This window comes from Excalfactoria chinensis, chromosome 4 (genome assembly GCF_039878825.1).
Source record: "Excalfactoria chinensis isolate bCotChi1 chromosome 4, bCotChi1.hap2, whole genome shotgun sequence".
Lineage (NCBI taxonomy): Eukaryota > Metazoa > Chordata > Aves > Galliformes > Phasianidae > Excalfactoria > Excalfactoria chinensis.
Window position 1 is genome coordinate 36,180,588 of NC_092828.1, and position 20,094 is coordinate 36,200,681.

Genomic DNA, 20,094 nt, shown 5'->3' on the forward strand with positions numbered 1-20,094 from the left:
ATTATTGGGTGCTGATAGAAGGAGGGGTTTCAAATTTCTTCCTTCAGAATTTTTCTACTAATGCAGAAAAAAATGCAGAAAAATTCCTTGCTGGAAATATTTATTATCTCAGCATTGAAGACATGTTTTTCTGTTGTCGTTTTATGAATAGCCAATACACTGAAGTGATATTATACAGGTGTCTTTCTCCTAGATTTTTTTAATGGCATCCAAACTTGTAGTATTAGCGTTAGTATTATTATTATTATTGTAGTATTAGCGGTGGTTTGAATTAATAATATGCACTGGAGTTGTGCTGTACATGTGCCAGATGTGATTTCAGCCCAGTGTTTTCATAACGACTGCTTGTACCTAGGTATGCTTCCTATGCCTTTTTGGTTACCTCATTTGCTGCCTGTTTACGTATGTAGAAGAATCAATTAGTACTTCTGGAGCACAACAATATCATGCACTTTGGCGTGACCGAAGCCTTTTGCCCCTCATCTGCACGGGGCTGAGGGCCTGACAGCAAGTCTGCTTCAGCCAGCATTAACTGTTAAGATACCAGCTGTTCTGTTGTGTCAATGAGTTTTGCATTTGTTGTGAGAGGAAATTATTTCTAGAGATTCCAGGAAAGGAATTATTTGAGATGATATCATCTCCAACGTGTACTTTTAAAACCCGTAACTTCTGGCTGTCGTTGCAATTCTTTTGTTAGAGAGAATAATAAGAAAAGCAGCTTTTATCTCTTTAGGTGAATCTTGCCTGATGCAATGATTTGGAAAGGAAGGTGGGCTGTGCTCCTCCTCACCAGGTCTGTGTTACAGATTTCAGCTGTGTGGAGATGAATCCCTGGGCAGTAACTGAGCTAGGTGCCTGCCCTGAGGCCTGCCCCTGTGACCTTGTGGGCCTGCCTGCCATTGCTGTGAATTTATCAGTGCCCTGAATGTTGGTGTGTAAACAGTTCCTGCATTTTCAAGTCTATCATTTATCACCATAACTAAATTGAGGTCCTGATTCTGTGGCTAGCATGTTCTGATGGGTTTCATTGCCACTGAAGGCAGTGGCAAAGGGCGAGTCACTGGTTCTTCTTGATGGGATTTAATTGAAGATCAGGATTTAAATAGTTTTTTCCAATGGCAATAACATCTGGTGTTCTGAAGAAACGTTCATTGCCTTGGCTTTGGGAGTGTTCTCGGTTTTCAGCCTGTGCAAATGTACATTTTGCATCAGCTTGCACTGAGGTTGCTTACTAGATTTGATCATGTGGTAAAATCATAAGTACTGCTTTCTTGGACTTCAGTGTTCAGATATGAAACAAACCTGCTAGATAGGGGGTGGAAGGGGAAGGAGAGCTAAACTAGTGAAAACATAGAAAACAAGTAAGCTGTTGCTGTGAACAAACTAGCTATAGCAAGAATGGTAACAGGATTTGGAACTCGTCCAGAGAAGAGCAGTGAGGCTGTGAAGGGTCTGGAGCTCAGGTCTTAGGGAAAGCAGCTGAGGGAACTGGGATTGTTTAGTCTGTAGAAGAGGAAGCTCGGGAGAGAACTTATGGCTCGCTACAGCTGCCTGAAAGGAGGCTGTAACAAGGTGGGGGTCAATTTCCGATCCCAGGTAACAGTGAGAGGGATTTGGCCTTAAGTTGCACCAGAGGAGGTTCAGGTTGGAGCATGAGAGATTTTTTTTCTCTGAAAGAGTGGTAATGCATTAGCACAGGCTGCTCTCAGAGGTGGTGGAGTCACCCTCCCTGGAGGTGATCAATAAATGTGGAGATGTGACATGGCTTAGTGGGCAATATTGGTGGTAGGTGGAAGGTAGGACTAGATGATCATAGAAAGTCTTTTCCAACCTTAATGATTCTATTTAAATCTGCTTATTGCTTACATCTGGTTGAGTCTGAAAAGTCTCCTTAATGAGAAGAAATATATAATGCTGCTAAAATTTATGTACTTCTTTGTGTAATGCTAGAATCAGGTTGCTGTTGCTCTAATATTTATGGGGAAAAGTGTGAGAGCAGCTTCAGGTGTTCATGTGGAAAGGACAGTTCTTATTGGCCTCTAATTCCAGGTGGTGAGAATGGGCACTGAGTGAATCCAGAGGAGATGAGAAAAAGAAGGGGAGTTTTGGGTGGCCCTCACCTGCATAGTTCAGTTTGGAGCAGGGCAGCAGTCTCTCAGATGCAGCAGATGAGGTGAAAATTAATTCAGGTTAATGGTGAAGCACTGGTACACTGTAGAATGTGTTTTCTTCTGCCAGAATGCACATTGGAAGTGCCTTTAGCAAGAACAAAATACCGTGAGCAGGGTTTTTATTCCCCATAGGTAGTTTTACCTGGTGGGCTTGGAGAAGTTTCTCTGTTGCTGGTCGAGGGAAGGGTGTTGAAAGGGCACGCAGCCCAAGGCTGGTGAGGTTTCTGCAGCACCAGCTGATACTTCATGTGGGGAAGGGTATCTGGCTCTGCCGAATGTGGTAAACTAGTATAAACAGATATGTTTTTTTCCCTTTAAAACTACTTGGAGGATTTAGGAATTGGCAAAAAGATTAAAATAGCACATAGCTTACAGACTGATGTATTTAATTACGACAACATTAGAGATTACTTGGAATTCTGAGGCCCTCATGTAGCAGCCAGGCTGCTCTTTCCTCACGCGTTTTTATTTTGAAGTTCAAGGTATTTCTGGTGGGGGCACGGCTCTTGCGTGCACACACCCGTGCACACATGGCCCTGTGTGGATTATGTAAGGTTCCTAATTCCGACCGCTGGGATTTGCAGGCGGCGTGTTGACAGGAAATTAGTTTGTACCACTACGTGCCTTCAGAGAGCGATTTCCATGCAGTTGCAATGATGACATCAACCCACGGAGGTCAGGTAGAGGGGGGCAAAGGCAGTTGCTTGGCTGGAAGTTGGTTTTGGCAGTGCCTGCATGGGACTGGAGGGTTAATCATAATTTGTTTCCCTGACTGCTGTTTGCGTCAAAAGTCCAGGCAGCCTTAATGAAAGTTGCCTGTGTTAATTTGAAACCCTTGCTGGGAAATCATGGGAAAATGGAAAAGCGCATACTTGCGTGTCACCCTTCAGATTAACAGCTTAGGCAGCACTAGCATTCTCAGGGCATGCGGTGCAACTCAGAGAGGCCTGTAAGGAGATCGTGTGCGCCTGCCGGGAATTTCATAGGGCATCCTCTGAAGCCAAAAGCTAATTTTCACTAGACTCTGTGCTAAATATGATGCATCATATGATGGCTTAGTGAGCTATGTCAGCAAAAGCACCAAAATTGAAAACTTCTGGTGTTGTAGATCCCAGACATGTCTTCATTTGATAGTGCTATTATTTTTGATATTTTTTCCATGTGTGGTTTTAAAATCTTCTTATTCCACTTCTAACAGGTAGCAGCAGAGCCCCTACTAATGCACTGGCATCCTCCATCTGTTGTTTGAAGAGCACTATGCCATCCGTGACTGCTTAACTGTGACTTTCTGATTATGCCCTAGCTGTGTGAAACTGCAGGATACATTCACCTCTAACAGTGGGAGTTTTCCTTAAAATAAACTTCTTTTTTCTCTTAGTCTGATACTTGTAAGAGAAATGTTTATACTGGGGAAAGATGTAATATCCGTTCTAGCCACCTCTCTTTATAAACAAGTATTTCTTCTTTGTTTCCTTAAAAAAAAAGTTTGACATCTCCCCCAACGCCTTCTGGGTTTGGATCATCTCATATAACACTAACATTTTGGTCCCACTCCTAATGTTTTTCCCTTTGCTTAGCTTTTCCTTGTATGCTGCCCGTGGGGTATAAAGTGGAGTGAATGTGAAACTAGTGCAAGATGGGAGGCCCGAATCCCACCTGAGACTAGCTTATGTTACAAAGTTGATTTTAATTTCCTTTCAGTTCTGTGTCCTTCGAAAAGCATTTACCATCCTTGTGCAACACCTGAAGTGTTTTATCACACTCAGCCCTCTGCAAGGCAAGGGGCTGTGACCCAGGGCTGTGTTAGACATGCTCTGATACCCCTTGGGAGTTTCTAGCCTGGCTGCAGCAAACCAAACAGCTGACAACGAGCTAACCCAAGTCCCTTCTCTAATATTTCTAAGCGACCTAAAAACTGTCTTAGCCAGCATTTATTATAGCTCCTCAAAGATATTTTCCAGGCTAGGTCTGATAAGTTAACTATTTTCCTCTGGTAAATTACAGAACCGGTTACAGAACAGGAAAGCTACAGAGCTTATTAGGAGGAAATCTATGCAGGGGTGGCAGTGGCATGCCTGTTGGGCTGGCTCTGAGGCGCTCAGGAAGCATATTGGCTGCCTTGGTGGTGGATGGCTGCACTGCTGCCAAGTGCCACAGCTGGATGGAGGCATCCTGCCTGCATCTGCTGGAAAAGCTCAGTGGCTTAGAACTAATCTGTCTTCAGCGATCACAAACCAGAGAGGTTTATTTCTTTAAGCTGTATTTTAAATGGCATTTTAGCAGGTGCTGGGGGCCTTCCCCACAGCCGGAGGTGGTGGTGGCCAACAGCCAGGCTCTCAGGGCTCCCACTGCTTCACTTCAACCTGCGTATCTAAGTGAATGGTTATCTGTGTACAGTCCTTTTATCTCCTAGGAATGGTATCTTTGAAAAAGTAAATCATGATTTGACCTTTTTTTGTTTTTTTTTTTTTCTTTTTCTTTTTTTTTTTTTTTTTTAATAGTATTTCATAAATAAAGCTTCTTTATGCAGAATTAAAAGGATGGTTATAGTGTAAAGAACATAACAGTTGATGATGCTTATTACTTATTGCAACACAGGTGCTTGGTCTTGGTTTGATTTATGCACTGTCTTCTGCATTCTTACAGCATGTGTGACCATGTATACACAATACACATGGGCATATATATGTGAACACACATACATTATAAACGCCTAGGAAGAAGGTGGTATATCACTTACTCTTTTTAAAATATTGGAAGGTTTAACTAGTTTAAAACTAGTTTGTTTCTGCAATATATCTTGCTACATCTATTTAAACAATTCCTCTGTAAATTTTAATGTTACCAGAGTTAATTGCCAACATAAATAAATAAATGCTTAAAATACTTTGCCTTGCCTCTTCAGGTGTTTCACATATTGGCACTTTCAAACTAGAGTTTTCTGTTTCTCAGTCCTCCTTTCCTGTCATCTGGAAAATCAACTGGGTTGAAGGACTGACATTGCCATTATGGTACACCATAATGTACCATAATGTTGGTACACGCTGAATTTGTACTCATTTGATGGAGAGGACACACAAATGTAGACCAACTCTGCAAAATACATAACTAAATGTGATTTTTCATCCTGGGTGGTGTAAGCGCGCACTGGCAGGATGCTGGAAATTAAAGTTTGCCTGACTAGAAAAGAATCTGGATGGATTTAGTTATCTTAGAAATGTTTATTCCAGATATCCACGTTCTGTACAATTTTTACAACCTGTGCAGTAGGTTTGTAAGTAACAAACCTCATCTGGTTTCTGAATACCGAGCAATCTTTTGAAGGACTAATTCTTTAGCTTGCATTTACTTACTTCAAATGACTGCAACTATTTTCCATCCACGTATTGAAATTGAAAATAAAAATCAGAATGAAATTAAACATTAAAAGAAGTGTATTCCTATGAATTGAACTTGATATCCTTTCTCCAAATTTCTGGGAAGGGCAAACAAATGCTGTAACTACTTATTTATTTATTTGATTCAGCTCTTCAGGTGCTGGAAATGTAGCAGACCGAGTCTTGGCTCAGTTGTTGACGGAAATGGATGGGATAGAGCAGCTGAAGGACGTGACAATTTTGGCAGCTACAAACAGACCGGACATGATAGACAAGGTACAAGTAGATGCAGTGTTGAATGTACCGTTCTCTTGAGAAAGTCTGATTCTGGAATAATTCAGTTGTCTTCATTTACTCTGCAAACTGCCGTCTAATAATTTTATGATAAGGATAGAAGGTGGAAAATGGTGGCAAGGCGAAGGAAAGGTTTATGTCTCTGGTGGTTTTTGGTTTTGTTTTTTCCCATACAAATGTTTTAACAGAAACAAAGTGTTTTGTGATATCCGTAAGTGTCTGTTTCCTAGAAGAAATTATCCTTAAATTGAGCTCATTGAACTTGTGCAGCAACATTTCTGTCAAACTGCTTTTGTGGGTTTTGCTTCTGTTGTGTTTGTTTATGCAAGAGTTTGCTGGACTGCTGGTTTCATTAGTTACTTCCTTTCAGAAGATTAAATATCTCCTCGGTGCTGTTTGCCTGCTGCCAGCAGTGGGGGTTCCAGCTGCAGACAGCACGGTTTCTCCTTGAGTCTCACAGCAGCCTTGCTGGAGAGACAAGTATGTAAAACCAGAATGGTTGTAACGCTTAGAGCAGAAAGCCTCCAAACACAAAACAAACCCAGCAGCCCTGTAGAAAATCCACTTTAAGAGTTTGCCACTGCTGTGTCTGCTCACAGCTAAGTGCAGTAGACGGAACAGTCTGAAGTGATTTCCTTTAAGATATGTTTCATGGTGTTGGTGAGGTTCATTGTTCCACAGCTTTTCACCTTCACAACAGTCATGAATTTGATGACAAGCTAATGAAATTTATTTTTCCTAGTCTTTTGTAGGGTTTCTTAAAATATTTCCTTATTTTCAATGTTAACAAATTCTTACATTTTAAGGTATTTCTGGAATAGTTTTTTTTTTTCAGTTTGTCTTGGAGCATTCAGGTAAAAATATGTATGAGGTGCAAGCTCTTAAAGTAAAATTAGTATACACATGAAGTCTTGAGGGGAAAGAAACCTTGTATTTTGGCTGCAGAACACAGCTTCTTCCCTTTTGAACTGCCAGAAGCCACCCAGCTGATAGCGTCATGATAAAGGCTCGTTTACAGCTTCCTTAAGGGCTATCTATGTGCCTGCCAAGGTGAAGTAGGGCTAGTAAAGTGTATTCAGTAAGAAATGGTAAATCGGTGACAAATATACTTGCGTGAAACTGAGATTTTTCACAGATTTTAATTTTTGTCAGATTGATTTCAGCTTTCTTTGGTGTCAGATTAATCTGAATTAGAAAAATTTTGATCTGTTGACCAGAAATTTCTTTTTTGGGTCAGTTTGTTGTTGTGTTGTGTCATCTCTGTCACCACGCGGGCATTCGATTCTCTGTCATTCTCCCTTTGGCTAGATTCTCCTTCCCTGTGAATGCTATTTTCTTGTGTTTTCATTTTTTATCTGAAATACTGGAATTCCCTTTGGACAGAACTAGCATGTGTTAAAAGGGCCACCCTACAATACGCAAAACTCGTAGAACTGAAACTGTTAGATATATGTGCACTGTATGTCCATCATTGATGCAAATCCAGCTCTAGTACCTGAAAGTTTTAATTTTAATCTGGAGGATAAAAAAACTTGGTGTCTTCCCTGTATCTGAATTTTGCGGGGGTGATGAGAGATGTTGATTCTGAAAAGATCTGTTTTTATATCCACTTTTCTAGGAATAATTTATTTTAACTAAAAGCAGCCATGGAGCTAGGAAATGACAGGGGGATAACCCAACCCATCCCTGAGTAGGTGATGCTCAGGTGAAACGGGCTTACACAGAAATTAGCTGGGTTCTGCAACATTGCTGATGCAATACTTGCAGCTGGAAAGGACAGTATGTTGTGGAAACTCCACTTTCAACTCCAACTGTTTTTTTTTCCTTGCATTCATCAGCAACATCTGAATACTCTGTGTGTAGGGAACTATGGTAGCTACCACTGGGAAGATTTTTACACACTGTGGTGGCTTAAAGGAAGAATATTATACATATATATCGCTATAGAGTATTAAGTTAACTCTCATGGTAAAAGGCTAGAAGAGAGGAAATGAGGAACTAACGCACTTGTGTTTATATGGCAGTGTTAGGCTGATGTATTCTAGCCTCAAGTTGGTTCTGACCCTAACAGGTCTAAGTTCCATGAGACAGCGCTCCTCAGAGTAGTGAGCTGTGTGATTATAGGAATGTTATTAGCTAGAAACTATAAATGGATATTTTAGATATTTTTTTAAATGACTTCTGTGAAGATATAAAGAAAAAAGTTCTGATAATTGTGTAGAAAGTGTTCACTTATAGAATAGCAGAGCAGAATTTCACCAGTCTGGAGAAAGGGCTTAAACTGTTATTTAAAGGGACTGGATAATCATGTTTGAGTTGGTATAACTCACATTGTGCTTCAGGCAAACCAGGTAAGCTACACCAACCTAGCGTTTGTTTTGAACTTCAGTTCATTAGAAGTCTTTCCATATGGATTTACAGTTTGCTTAGTAATCACTAATGCCTTTGAAAATTTTATTAAATCAATGCATTGGAAATATTAGTTCAGTAGTATATTACAGTAAATGAGTGTCCTATTTGTATAGGTTTATCATGACCATGCAGTAATATTTAATGCATGAACTTTACATGTTGTATGTTGCACATGGCAATCTTTTGTTCCTTACTTTGAAAACAGCATGTGGGAATATCACATATAAGGGTATTCCCCTGTGCCTAGTGCAGACATTGACATCCCTGCAAGCACTACACTTTGTTGCTATCGGGTAGTGAATAGATTTTGAGTCAGACTTTTATAGAGTTATGTTTAGTGGTGAACTTGTTTTGTCTTGTTACAAATGTCTATTAATAAGATAGTTTCTCTGAGATGTCATGATTTTATTGAAATGTTATTCCAGACTTAAGTTGTGTCCCATGTTTGGAGCACGTAGCTACTTTGCATCCCATTCATGCCATGCTGGAAATACTCTGGGATAGTTTCCATTGGATTGAAAAAACAAAAATAACGTGTACCAATTTCACCCTACATGTGATGCAGAAAGAGGGATTTCTATTAGAAGGGAAGTATTCTGGAACGAGATGTTCTGAACATTCCTTGTAAGTGATACAGAAACAAAACACTCTGAGTCAGTAAGAATAGTAAAAACTAGCCTTTTAGTTTTGGTTTTCTATTTACTGTAGAGGTAGAATTGATGAGCAACAGTAGGAAAAATACTTCTAACTTTTGATGACTTCTTCACTCGAGAGTGATTTTTCACGCCTGAAATATTTTGCATGGAGCTGCTTGCAATTCAAAGCTTGGTTGTATTTTCCCGTGTATCAGCTGGCCTAACAAGAGATCTCACTCATCGGTACAAACCCCACATAAACTATTTTGAGCTCTGAGTGTGTTTTGATTTGCTTGAAATTAGTTGATCTTTTCAGATATACGTGGACGAGCTTTTCACTGTAGTCCAACAGATTTCTGCAGGAGAAAACCTAGACTGACTCAACAGGACTGCGTGTCCTTTTTCTCTCTTACAGTGGAACCTGTATTTTCCTAAACTTTAAATATTGGCCTTAATTCTTGGTTGAAGAAGGTGAATTTCTGTTGTTTCCTGCCCATGCCAATGCCTTTTTCCCCTGTGTTTCATCACCATTAACCACTTTACTAAAGAAAGAGAAACTGTCAGATCCCCAGGGACCTTGGTGAACGGTTTCAGCACAGGAAGCAAGATGCCTGTTACTGTGGTATCTGATAGTTTTACCTCCCGCTGGGTCAAATTTGATTGTCAAACACATTGGCGATGATGTAAAACACAAGGTGATAAGTGAAGGGATGGCCTGTGATATACGATGACATCCTGGTGCTCCTGACAGCTTCACTTCTCCTTATCATGGGGTGCAGAAAAGATGTATCCTCAAAGATGCTATTTGCATAAGAATGACAGGATGTGATAGGACAAATGGAGATTAATGAAAGCCTGTGCTGTCAGTGTTACCCATTGTCTCTAGATTGATGATGGTCTGGATTGCATCGGTGTTCATGGGCTTCAAGTGTAGCTCAAAGCAGCAGCTCCACTGATATACTGAATACCAAAGAGCTGAGTATTTAAAAAATACTTCTTTTAGTACGTTTTGGCTTCTAATCTTGAAGTACCTTGCGTGCTAGTATAAGAACATGTGTTCTGTGGATTGTGCCAGTGCAGAGCATTTTTGCTACCGCCTTTTGAACAGTTATTTTGCTTTTAAAAGTGTCGTACTCCCCAGCCTTCCTCCTCACCTTTTCTCTCCTCCCTTCTCTTCCTTCACCCTGAAGTCTTCAGTCCACGCTGTTCTGCAGAGAAGCTCAGTTGACATCAGTGTATTAACCACTGGAGTTGACTTCAGCTTATTTTGTTTAAGAACCATGTGGATATTGAGTTTTCTGGTCGGCTTATAGGAACAAAATAAAACTGCAGCCAGTATTCTTCCTAGCAACTGCCAAGTATGGGGAAATAGAATAAAACTTTCCTCCCCTGTGGTTCATTTGGGTTTTGGAGGAGTTCTCTTGGTCAGAGAAGTCAAACAGAGGTTTGACAAGTGAATCTGACCCTTAAAATGGTGATTACTGTGTGCAGTTTTGGGACAACCTTAATTTAAAGTGGCTTGTTTTGATGAAAATAAAAAGTGCACGATAGAGCCATTTGGCAGAATCAGTAAAGAAATTATAATTTCTTGCCTGCAGCAAAAGTAAATAATCTTTCCTCTTTTAAAACATCAAAGTTCTGTCTTTCTGAAGGCTTGTGGAGGAAATTCAAATATTTAGGTTTGCAGTTTTACAAGTTAAAAGAAATAGGAAAGAATCTGGCATATTTTTTCATTATTGTATATGCTGTTATAAAGCAGGTGATACTAGGAGCATGCTTAACAGTCAGATGCAGTAGCATTAACTTAACTCATTACCACGTCTTACATTTTTCTATGTACATATTTGTCTATGAGTGATTTCCATTTTGGTCAGATGTGTTTTACTAAAGGGTCTTCCTCAGCTTTGACAGATACTACTTCAGTTTTCCCAAACATAATGTAGTATTGGAGTTACAAGCCACATAGTACACCAGTCATGTGCTCTGCTCCTCTCTGTGACCCCCAAATTTAATCAAAGATCACAGAAAGCTCCAGGTTGGCCCTTGGAGGTCTTCCAGTTCAACCTCATGCTTGAGCAGAGCCAAATTCAATGTTAGGTAAGGTTGAGCCGGGCTTATCTAGAAGGTCTTCCGTGTATGTCCATGCATGGAGTTTTCAGAGCCTCTATGGGCACCTGCTTAATGTTTGAGGACCCTCATTGTGATTTATTTATTTTTTTCCTTGTATATAGCTGTCTAGCTTCCCAAAACCTGTGCCTTCTTCTCCTGCTGTGTACTTCTGGGAAGTGTTTGTCTCCATCTCTACAAACCATTTTACTGCTCCCTGCTGCTTGTAAATATTTTTACCTGTTCATCCTAATTCATGTTGGGTATGGTTTGAGGATAAGCCACCCAAGTGTCTTTTAGCCTTGCAGTGATATACTATGAGCTGAGTCCCAGACAGGAAACTGGGATACATCTCTGGCTGTTACATCTCAGCATTGCTTCTGTGTAGGTTTCGTCCAGATTTGGAAGACTGATGGCACAAGAGTAGGTGTCTTTTAGAAGGAGGCAATGTTGGGACACTTAATGCCTTGTCTAAGTATTTTATGGTAGTTGAATAAATACCAAGTAAACACTGGTTAGAGTTAAGTCTTTTTGTTTATTTGACTTGTCACTGCTAGGTTACTGGAGAGGAAGTAGTCCAGAATGGGGATCACAGGGGATAACTGACAAGTAATTTGTGAAACTGCTTGTCCTATCTGATACCGTATGACCAAAACCAGTCTTCATTTGTGGATGGACTTTGTAGTCATCACTAGAATAGAGCAGGTGGGAATGTGTTGCAGAATGGCAATCAAACCACGCACATGCAATCACCATACCTCTCCATACTGCTGAAACATCAATTTTTCTTTTCTTCAGTTTTTTATTTTAAATGCTGAAATGCCTCTCTGCTTGTCAAAAGGCACTCCTCATATTCTTCTAAAGCCCTGGGATTAAAAGCAGAGAGAGATTTTGTCTTGTGACTTTTTAGTCAGCCAGAACCTAGCGTGTTTACATCATTTTGCCCAGGTGCAAGTATGGTTCTTTGAAATAACAGAAGATGTGGGATTTCTTTTGAAGACAAGATTGTTCTGGAGCATATAATAAATTTTCAAAAAATTAGGCTTTAGGGAAAAATGATATCAAACTACATGCCATTGAAAAGAGGGTCTGACATTCTAAAATTGTTTCACAATCTTGGCACCGTCACATTTTCCATCAATTGGTTTTCTCCGGTACGTGTTTGGGTTTTTACCCTTTAATGCAGTTAAACTCGCAACTGCGACTAGGGCAAAGACGTGCTCTGGAAAGTAGCTGTTTCTCAGAGACCTAATTTTGCCATTATTAATATAAGATGTTTACATTTTGAGGTGATTAAGAGCTTTCTAAGTTTACTTAAAAGAAGAAAAGCAAAAGCGGGAGTAAAATGTTTTTAATGTTGTTGCAAATTACTTTCACCTGTTATACTGAAAACACTGAACAGACACTGTTGGCAAACACTGCTGTTTACTGGCCAGGATCTCAAGGTTGATGATTTGAGGCTGGATTGGATAGTGAACCCAGAACTCCTCCAGTACCTCATCAACCTGTCTGAATGCAGAGTTAGTTTCTGTGTTCCCCGTGAACATGTATATATAAAATGTTCCTTTTTGAGTCGAGAACTGGGTTTTAAGATTCACCCGAAGCTCTCTCCTTCCTTCCTCCCCACCCCTTTCCTTGCTGATGAAAACTTTGTTTTCTCATGAGTGCAGCAAATAAAATATTTCCAGGTGTGCAAAAGCGATTTTTGTTTCCAGCATCGATTGTCAGAGTGTGGAGGCCTGAGTAGTAAATCAGCCTTAAGGCTGCTACAGTTTAAAAAAAAAACAACAAAATCTTAGTGGTGACAGCTGAAGAGCACAGTGACTTTTTCACTCAAGATTTATTACTTGCCTGCAATAAGGGGTTGGAGGGAAAACTTGCCGAGCTGCATATTTTCTCCTTTAACAGACACACCATAGGGCCAGGATAAATTGGCTTTATTTTGTCTGTGAAAACATAAAACCAAACAGCGTATGTAAAAATATAATAGTTTTACTTCAAGTAGATCAGAAAAGTAAATATGCCTGCTCTTATTCTTTATAACAGAAAGCATTCCTTACATTGATTCATTCATGTAGCGTAGCATCACTAATATTTTCATAAACTCTGCAACACATGCCAGAAAACGTATTTGAAGGTATCAAAGCATACATAATAAATTTGGAAGAGTACAAAGATGGCACAGTAACAGCCAGTGTTTGTTTTGTTCTTATGTCCTATCCACAGAAAATCCCAATGAAGAGCACAGTGTGTCAGAAACTATTAAAGAGTGGGAAATTTGAGAGGCTTATCAGTGTGCAATTTGTGTGAACACCATGCATCAGTTCAGTGAGTCTGTAATTGCGATACCATGTTGTTGTGTGGCTGGATTTCTTTGCTTCTTCTTGGTTTGTTTTTGTTTTTTGGATGTGTGTGGTGTTGTTTTTTTGTGTTTGTTTTTTTTTTCCTATCCATTGAGTGACACTGTAAGAGAATATGACAACATATTTGGGTGTTAAGATGAATCATGCCTCTAGAAGTGAAGTGAGTTTGAGCAGTAGCTGTAGCATTGGGTTAGGTCAATGGAATTCTTCATGTGTATTTAGAGGCAAATACAGAACCTTTGTCTAGAGGATTAATTGTAGTTTTATTAAATTCCTTGCATGTGTACAGTGAGTTTTAACCCCTAAAACTTTTGTCTGATTGTCAAGACACAAGGTTTAGCTTCCTACTTGAATTACTTGAGAGCAGTCTATGTGATGCTAACTTCTGCCTACTAAATCCTTCCAGCTCAATCCTTCCCCTTTGTATTAAGTGTTGGAGTCATGCAGGGCAGGGTGGGGGTTGCATCTGGGTTGCTGAGGTATGGCTTGCCTCAGTTCCTCTGGGAGCATCCTCAGGAGCTATCAGAGCCTTAGGGACACGTAGCTAGGGATAAACTACTTCATAGCAGATGAGCAAAGCACAGCAAGTCATATCTTTTTGTATATAAAAAGCTTCGTGAGGGTAGTGATAACGGTTAAGGGGGAGACATTCCATAAGGACTTGATTTTTAAGGGAGCTATTCTAGAAAGGATGTTAACGTGTTCCTGTGAGCCACATAACGAGAGAAATGCCTGCAGTTAGGATACTTGACCGGTAGCCGTAGACGCATTTAGGGCTTGGTTTGCAACTGGTTTCTGCTTAGCCTTCCTGTCAGTGGATGCAAAATGTTCAGGATGTATGAAGTGCTTTTGTGAACACCGTATTAAAATAGCATTATGAGGATTGTTGTGCTTATTGACCACCCATGACTTCAGAAATGCCATAGGTAACATTGTGTGTACAATCTTAATTCATTCTTTCTGCATACGAATCATTGTGCAGTCTTTAACTATGTTAATGAAAGTGGTATACATGGTGTGTGATTAATTAAATTGCATTAACTTAGAGAATTATTTTTAACAATCAATTACGATCATCTTTAATTACCCTAATACTCACATTTCCTTATTTTTAAGAGTTCTGATTTATACTGTTTGAAATCGGATGAGTAATTACCAGTTTCTGATGTGAGTGTCTGGAACCCATGGTCTGGTGTCATGTTGCTATCTTCATGGTTATCAGCTGCATGGGAGCCTCTAGATCCGCCGTGGAAAACTTGGTTGCTTGAAAGACGTGGTAAATTGACAACAGTGTTCAACTTTGCTGTTCTTTGTGGGGCATTTGTCTTTTCTGTCTTTATAATATGAGAAAGACAGGGAGCTGTTGGAGAGGGTCCAGAGGAGGGCCACAGAGATGATCAGAGGACTTAAGTGCCTCCCTTTCGAAGACAGGCTGAGGGAGCTAGGCTAGTTCAACCTGGAGAAAAGAAGGCTACGGGGTGACTTCATTGCAGCCTTTTGATACTGAAGTATCTAAAGGGAGCCTATAAACAGGAGGGGCGTCAACTCTTTGAAAGGGTAGATAATAGCAGGATAAGTGGAAATGGTTTTAAGTTGAGGAAGATTAGGTTGGAGGTCAGGGGGAAGTTCTTTACTATGAGAGTGGTGAGGTACTGGAACAGGCTGCCCAAAGAGGTTGTGTATGCCCCATCCCTGGAGCTGTTCAGGGCCAAGTTGGATGTGGCCTTGGGCAGCCTGGTCTAGTATTAAATGGGGATGTTGTTGGACCTGCCTGTGGCAGGGGAGTTGGAGATTCCTGATCCTTAAGGTCCCTTCCAACCCAAACCATTCTATGATTCTTTACTCAGTATCCTCTTGGTCTACATTTTCTTTGTCTCTCAGTTTCTTCATCTTTGGCAAACTGTCATCTAATCTCAATGTGATCCTTATTCTTAGTCATTTTGCTCCATTAATGTATTTTTTTCCCCTCTGTGCTGGGATGCATTTTGCTTTTTACAATTTCTTTCTCCCAAGCTCAGTAGATTTCTTTTCTCAGTCATCCAAATCTCCCCAACTTTTTATCTTATCTTCGCCTGCCTGCCCAGCCAGCATTTCCCATTTCTCTTGGCCTCCTGGGATCCTGTATCTAGAATTTTTCTTAATGACCATCAGTTCTGCTGCAGAGTCCAGATTCCTGGCTTCATTGTGTTCATTCTCTGTATCTGGCTCTTGTTCCTTCCAGAGTCTGTTCTGGTATCCTCTTTCACCTCCTCCTGCTTGACTAGACTCAGATTACTCCAGTGAGAGGAGAGGTCATTTTTGTGCTGTGACTTCAGCAGCCTGCATTTAGCATGAACCTGCAGACTCCTCGAATCTTGGTAGTTTCAATCTTTGTATCAGTTTGTATCTGTTAAATATCAAGAAACAACACTGAGCTTTTTCTAATTAAGAAGTTTCAAATCCTAGTGTCATCAGATCTCAATACTTTCCTCCAAAGGTTAGGGTGAAGTCATTTTATTAATTTTTTTTTTTACTGTAAACAAAGCAACATATTTTTCCTTGTCTCCTTCTCATGCAACAGCTGAAATGTTTTGACTGGAACGTTACAAAACAAATCAGTTGAAGGCAGCCAGCCAGCTTGGAAAGTACAAGAAGGTCAAAGCTCAGAATAGAATAAACTACTAAATGCCTGATCTTATAGAAGTCACTCAGCGTTTTACATTATAATAAGTGCAGATTCTAATCTCCCTCCTAATAGAGTGAAGGATGTTTCAGAAAAAATGGTCATGGTGAAACAGAAAGCTGAAGATTGTCTATGCCACTGGTTTACTGTACTGAGGTATGTCTCAGTACACCTTGAGACTGTGCTGGGAGAGAGAAGCATGAGGGATCAGAGTACAGTTTCTTTGCTTGTACATAGAAAGGAGGTGATCTTTTAAGTTTTAATTTTAGAAAACCTCTGAACGTCAGAGCTTTGTAATGAACAGATTGGAGTATGATCAATCTTTCCATGTTAGTAAAAGACTCCAAAGAGGTGCTGAATGCACAGTTAGCTGATATGCACTTGTTTCTCAGTAAGGATATGAGTAAGCTTTTGCTTAAGGTTCTCTAGGAGTATCGGATGTCATCATTAATCTGTTCAGTTTATTAGTAGCGTCTTCTTTGTTTGTGAGATTTCTGTGGGGAGAATAAGGCTTCATCAGCAAGTTCACACTAGTTGATTATTCTTTTTTTTCACATTGAAGGAGCTCTAGCTTTTGCATTTTGTTTGTTCTAGAAATGATGAAAGTTGGATACCTTGCACATCTAGCGTAAGTTCTGCTTATGCCCAAGTAAAAATAGTAGTTTGGGTATCAATAAAGAAAATGGACTTGTTCAAGAAAAGCAGGTTCTTTCTTAGTTATTAAAAAGAAGTTTTAACATCAAACTAAATGAAGGCAGTACTATAATAAAAAAGGAAACAATCTGGGAGTCATTAATCTATAATATATCATTTTCATAATGTATGTGGAAGGATTATTATACATATATGCAGGAGCAGAAAGCCAGGGCTCTTTTCACATTACTGTCTCTTGTGGTCAGTGCAGGCTTGGTATATAACTATGCAGGTCACCAGAGTAGCTCAGGGTTGCATGTGCCAGTGTAGTTCAATGACAAAAGTTCATTTGAAGCTCTGTGTGATTTGATGTATATACAGTATAAGAACTGGCTCAGCATGGCAACAAATTCTCAGTTTTTGAATGATCTAGTAAGGTATGTACGCTACGACGTCTTTGAATCTGATTGAGGGAGAAATGTGTGAAAGTCAAATGAGTATTTTGACTCAGCATTGCTGGGCAGTGGTAGGCAGGACTCCTCTCAGCAGTTCTAGAAATCTGAAATGACTGCTCCTTTTGGGGCTTGTGTCCGTTACTCGTTCTTATCAAGATGAAGAATTTAATTAAACAGGGTGTAGTTACTTCTTCCTTTGTTGTGAATGAAAGTACGCTCCCTCCATGGCGAATTAAGTGTTGTGTTACAGAGAAGCACGTTTGTCTTGGATGTACAGAGAAGAGTTTAAAACAGCCCTCCTTTAATTGTGTTTTGTACACACTTTATAACCATATTCCAGTTGCTGTTGAGAGCATCTTTCAGATTTTCTGTTCCCTGTCAGGTGGTGAAAAAGCTGTTTTTGGAAACCGTTCCTTTGTTCTAATGGTAACATAGCGCTGACAGCTCCTGCTTTGTATTATTTCTATCTCGCAAACCTAAAAATGAACTTCTTTGCTTTTTGCTAGCCACTACTTCAAACAGGATGCCTATTCAATTTTCCCATCAGTATCTCGCTCCAGGTAATAATGCCAACACATTATATTACTTAAAGAAAAATCAGTTATGAAATTAAATGCATATGTTAAATTTACACTGGTACTGTTGATATCTTTTCTCCGTAACCTCAGACCAACATCTGTAAGTCTGTGTAACAAGTCTTTTCCACTCCCCTACCCCTCCATTTCTGTTCTTCCCCCACATCTGCTTTGTTTTTTCCTGCACAGGGAGTTTTGCTTTGGAAACTGTGTTTGGAAACTGGGTTGGCAGGATGATAGAAGGGTATGATAGAACTTGTATCAATGCCATTAGGTTTTTTTGTTTTTGTTCTTTTCCTTTCTGGTGAAGACAAAGAGCACTAATAAAGTATGAAGGTAAATAAACAGAGGTAAATAAACCTGTTGAAACATTGTGCTATTTCATCAGAGGGCTGCAGCGTTATGTTAAGTGCATGAATATACTTCTGTGTTGCTTGCCAGAGTATCTTCCAGAACCCTGATAAGAGAAGGGAAGACAACCTATGTAGTTATCACTTCACAGATGGGAGAGGAGGTTAAAGTGAGATAAAACTGTAGGGTTCTCATTAATGTGTCGTGGATAAGTTTTAAAGAGAAAAAGTTCTGTGGATAGTTTAGAGCCTGTTTATGAGCTCAACTGATGACAGTTTTTCATAATTTTTCATGCTTTCCCTTATGTACACCCTTCCACTTTGCTATGAAATGATGTAATTTTGTTGAAAGAACTGACTTCTGGAAAAAAAAAAATGAGTGGGTGAACAAGGTGATCCTATGCAAAATGAGAGGAAAGTCACCTATTCCTTAAACCAAATATGTGTTATGGAAAGAACTGGGATTGCACACAGTATTCAAGGTGCTGGTGAAATATGGATTTGTACGTGTGCATAATAGCGCTTTCTGTTTTGTTCTTTAACTCTGTTATTAGCAGCTTACAATTTTGAACACTTCGTTTGCTTGTTTGGCTGCTGCCAAGCACCAAGCTCAAGTTTTCATGACTGTCTATTAAAACTAGAAAGTTTGCCTCTTAAGTGGTAATTGTTCATCTCAGAACTCATGCTTTTATATATGAATGAACGACTGAAATTCCCATGTTCATAATTTTGCATTTGCTTTCACTGAAGACTGGCTATTTGCAAAGTCTCCTGAAATCCTTACAGAGTTCTTTACCCTCAGTCTTTGTCCTTGTGTAACTATACACAATCTGTATTGTGTCATGATAGAGAGGTAACACAGGAAAGGTGTCTACCCTGACAGTGCATGCTGCTATCTGAAGGCAGACCCTAACAAGCACAGTTGGACTTGCTGGAAACAGAGGAATGAGAGATAAAGCATCCCACAATACAACAAACTTGGACTATTTGAATTGATCTGCACTGTTGCACATGGATTCTGAAAAGGAAGAGGGGAAGAACAATAAGCATAGCAATGTGTTTACTTTTTACTCTGCCTTATTGTCAGAAATATTGTGTAAGTCACAGGTTCCGATGTTGATATCTCTGGAATTAAGTCCTGTGACTGAAAAAAACCTCATGGATCATCTTCCAGCAAGCTGAGAAATCTATTGTGTTGTACTAAGCATGCCTTTCTGTTAGAACTATTATACAGTAGTGAGCATTTATTCAAAATAAGCATGCTGTTTCAAGTAGAAGCAAAGCAAAAAACAAAACAACAACAAAAAAATACCAAAAACCCAGCATTAAAAAAGAGGAAAAAGCATTCTAGAATAAGATTGTCTTTGTACTGCAGCATACCTTGTCAATGTATAGAGAGCATGGATGTGCCCATCTTTTCATAAAAATGGCAGTAGTGAAACAGGCAGCCACTGGGGGCACTTAGCTGGTATGGAAAAAGGTATCTGCAAGGAGAACCACGTCTCTACATTAAGTACCAGAGCATGCAGAAAAGTGCTGAATGCCAACCAAGTCTGAGGGGACTGATAATGGCTCAGAAAATGAAGGGTAGTACAGAGTTAGGCCTTGTAGATGGAAAGAGTGTATTTAAGATTGCAAGTAGTGTAACTCTGCTCCAGAAGTTTGTTTTTCTTAGCCGTGAATATTTTCTACAGAAGTCACTGAGCGAGAAGGGGCAGCATTAGCCAGTTTGCAAGGCAAGTCTTATTCCATTACTTAACAGGGAGGCACGTGAGATATGTAAGCAAGAACACACGCCAGGGTGTGTGTGTTCATCAGTCAACATGTGAGGTGTGTGTAATTGGCAAACACACACCTTGGAACATGTTACTACACTTATAAAATGGCCATTTATTTTAGTTTATTAAGGAATGTAAGTATTCTGTGCAAACTTTAAAAAAAAAAAATCCTAATTTTTTTTTTTTTTAATTTTTATTTTTTAATTGAAACCCCGTTTTTTCATATGTTTAATTTTGAACCATGTTAAATACCTGTTTTAGTGTTTAATTACCGTTTGGATCT

General features: G+C 39.6%; 1 protein-coding gene across 2 annotated transcripts in view; it reads left to right on the plus strand.

The window, feature by feature from the left end:
* AFG2A (AFG2 AAA ATPase homolog A) overlaps positions 1 to 20,094 on the plus strand; it is a 179,069-nt gene that overhangs the window by 47,018 nt on the left and 111,957 nt on the right. Inside the window, exon 14 of one of the 2 annotated variants that reach the window (XM_072336451.1) lies at positions 5,698 to 5,824. In XM_072336451.1, the coding sequence (XP_072192552.1) occupies positions 5,698 to 5,824 (127 nt within the window). Of the gene's footprint in view, positions 1 to 3,369; positions 3,441 to 5,697; positions 5,825 to 20,094 lie in introns of those variants that run through there. The other variant, XM_072336452.1, reaches the window with a different exon arrangement.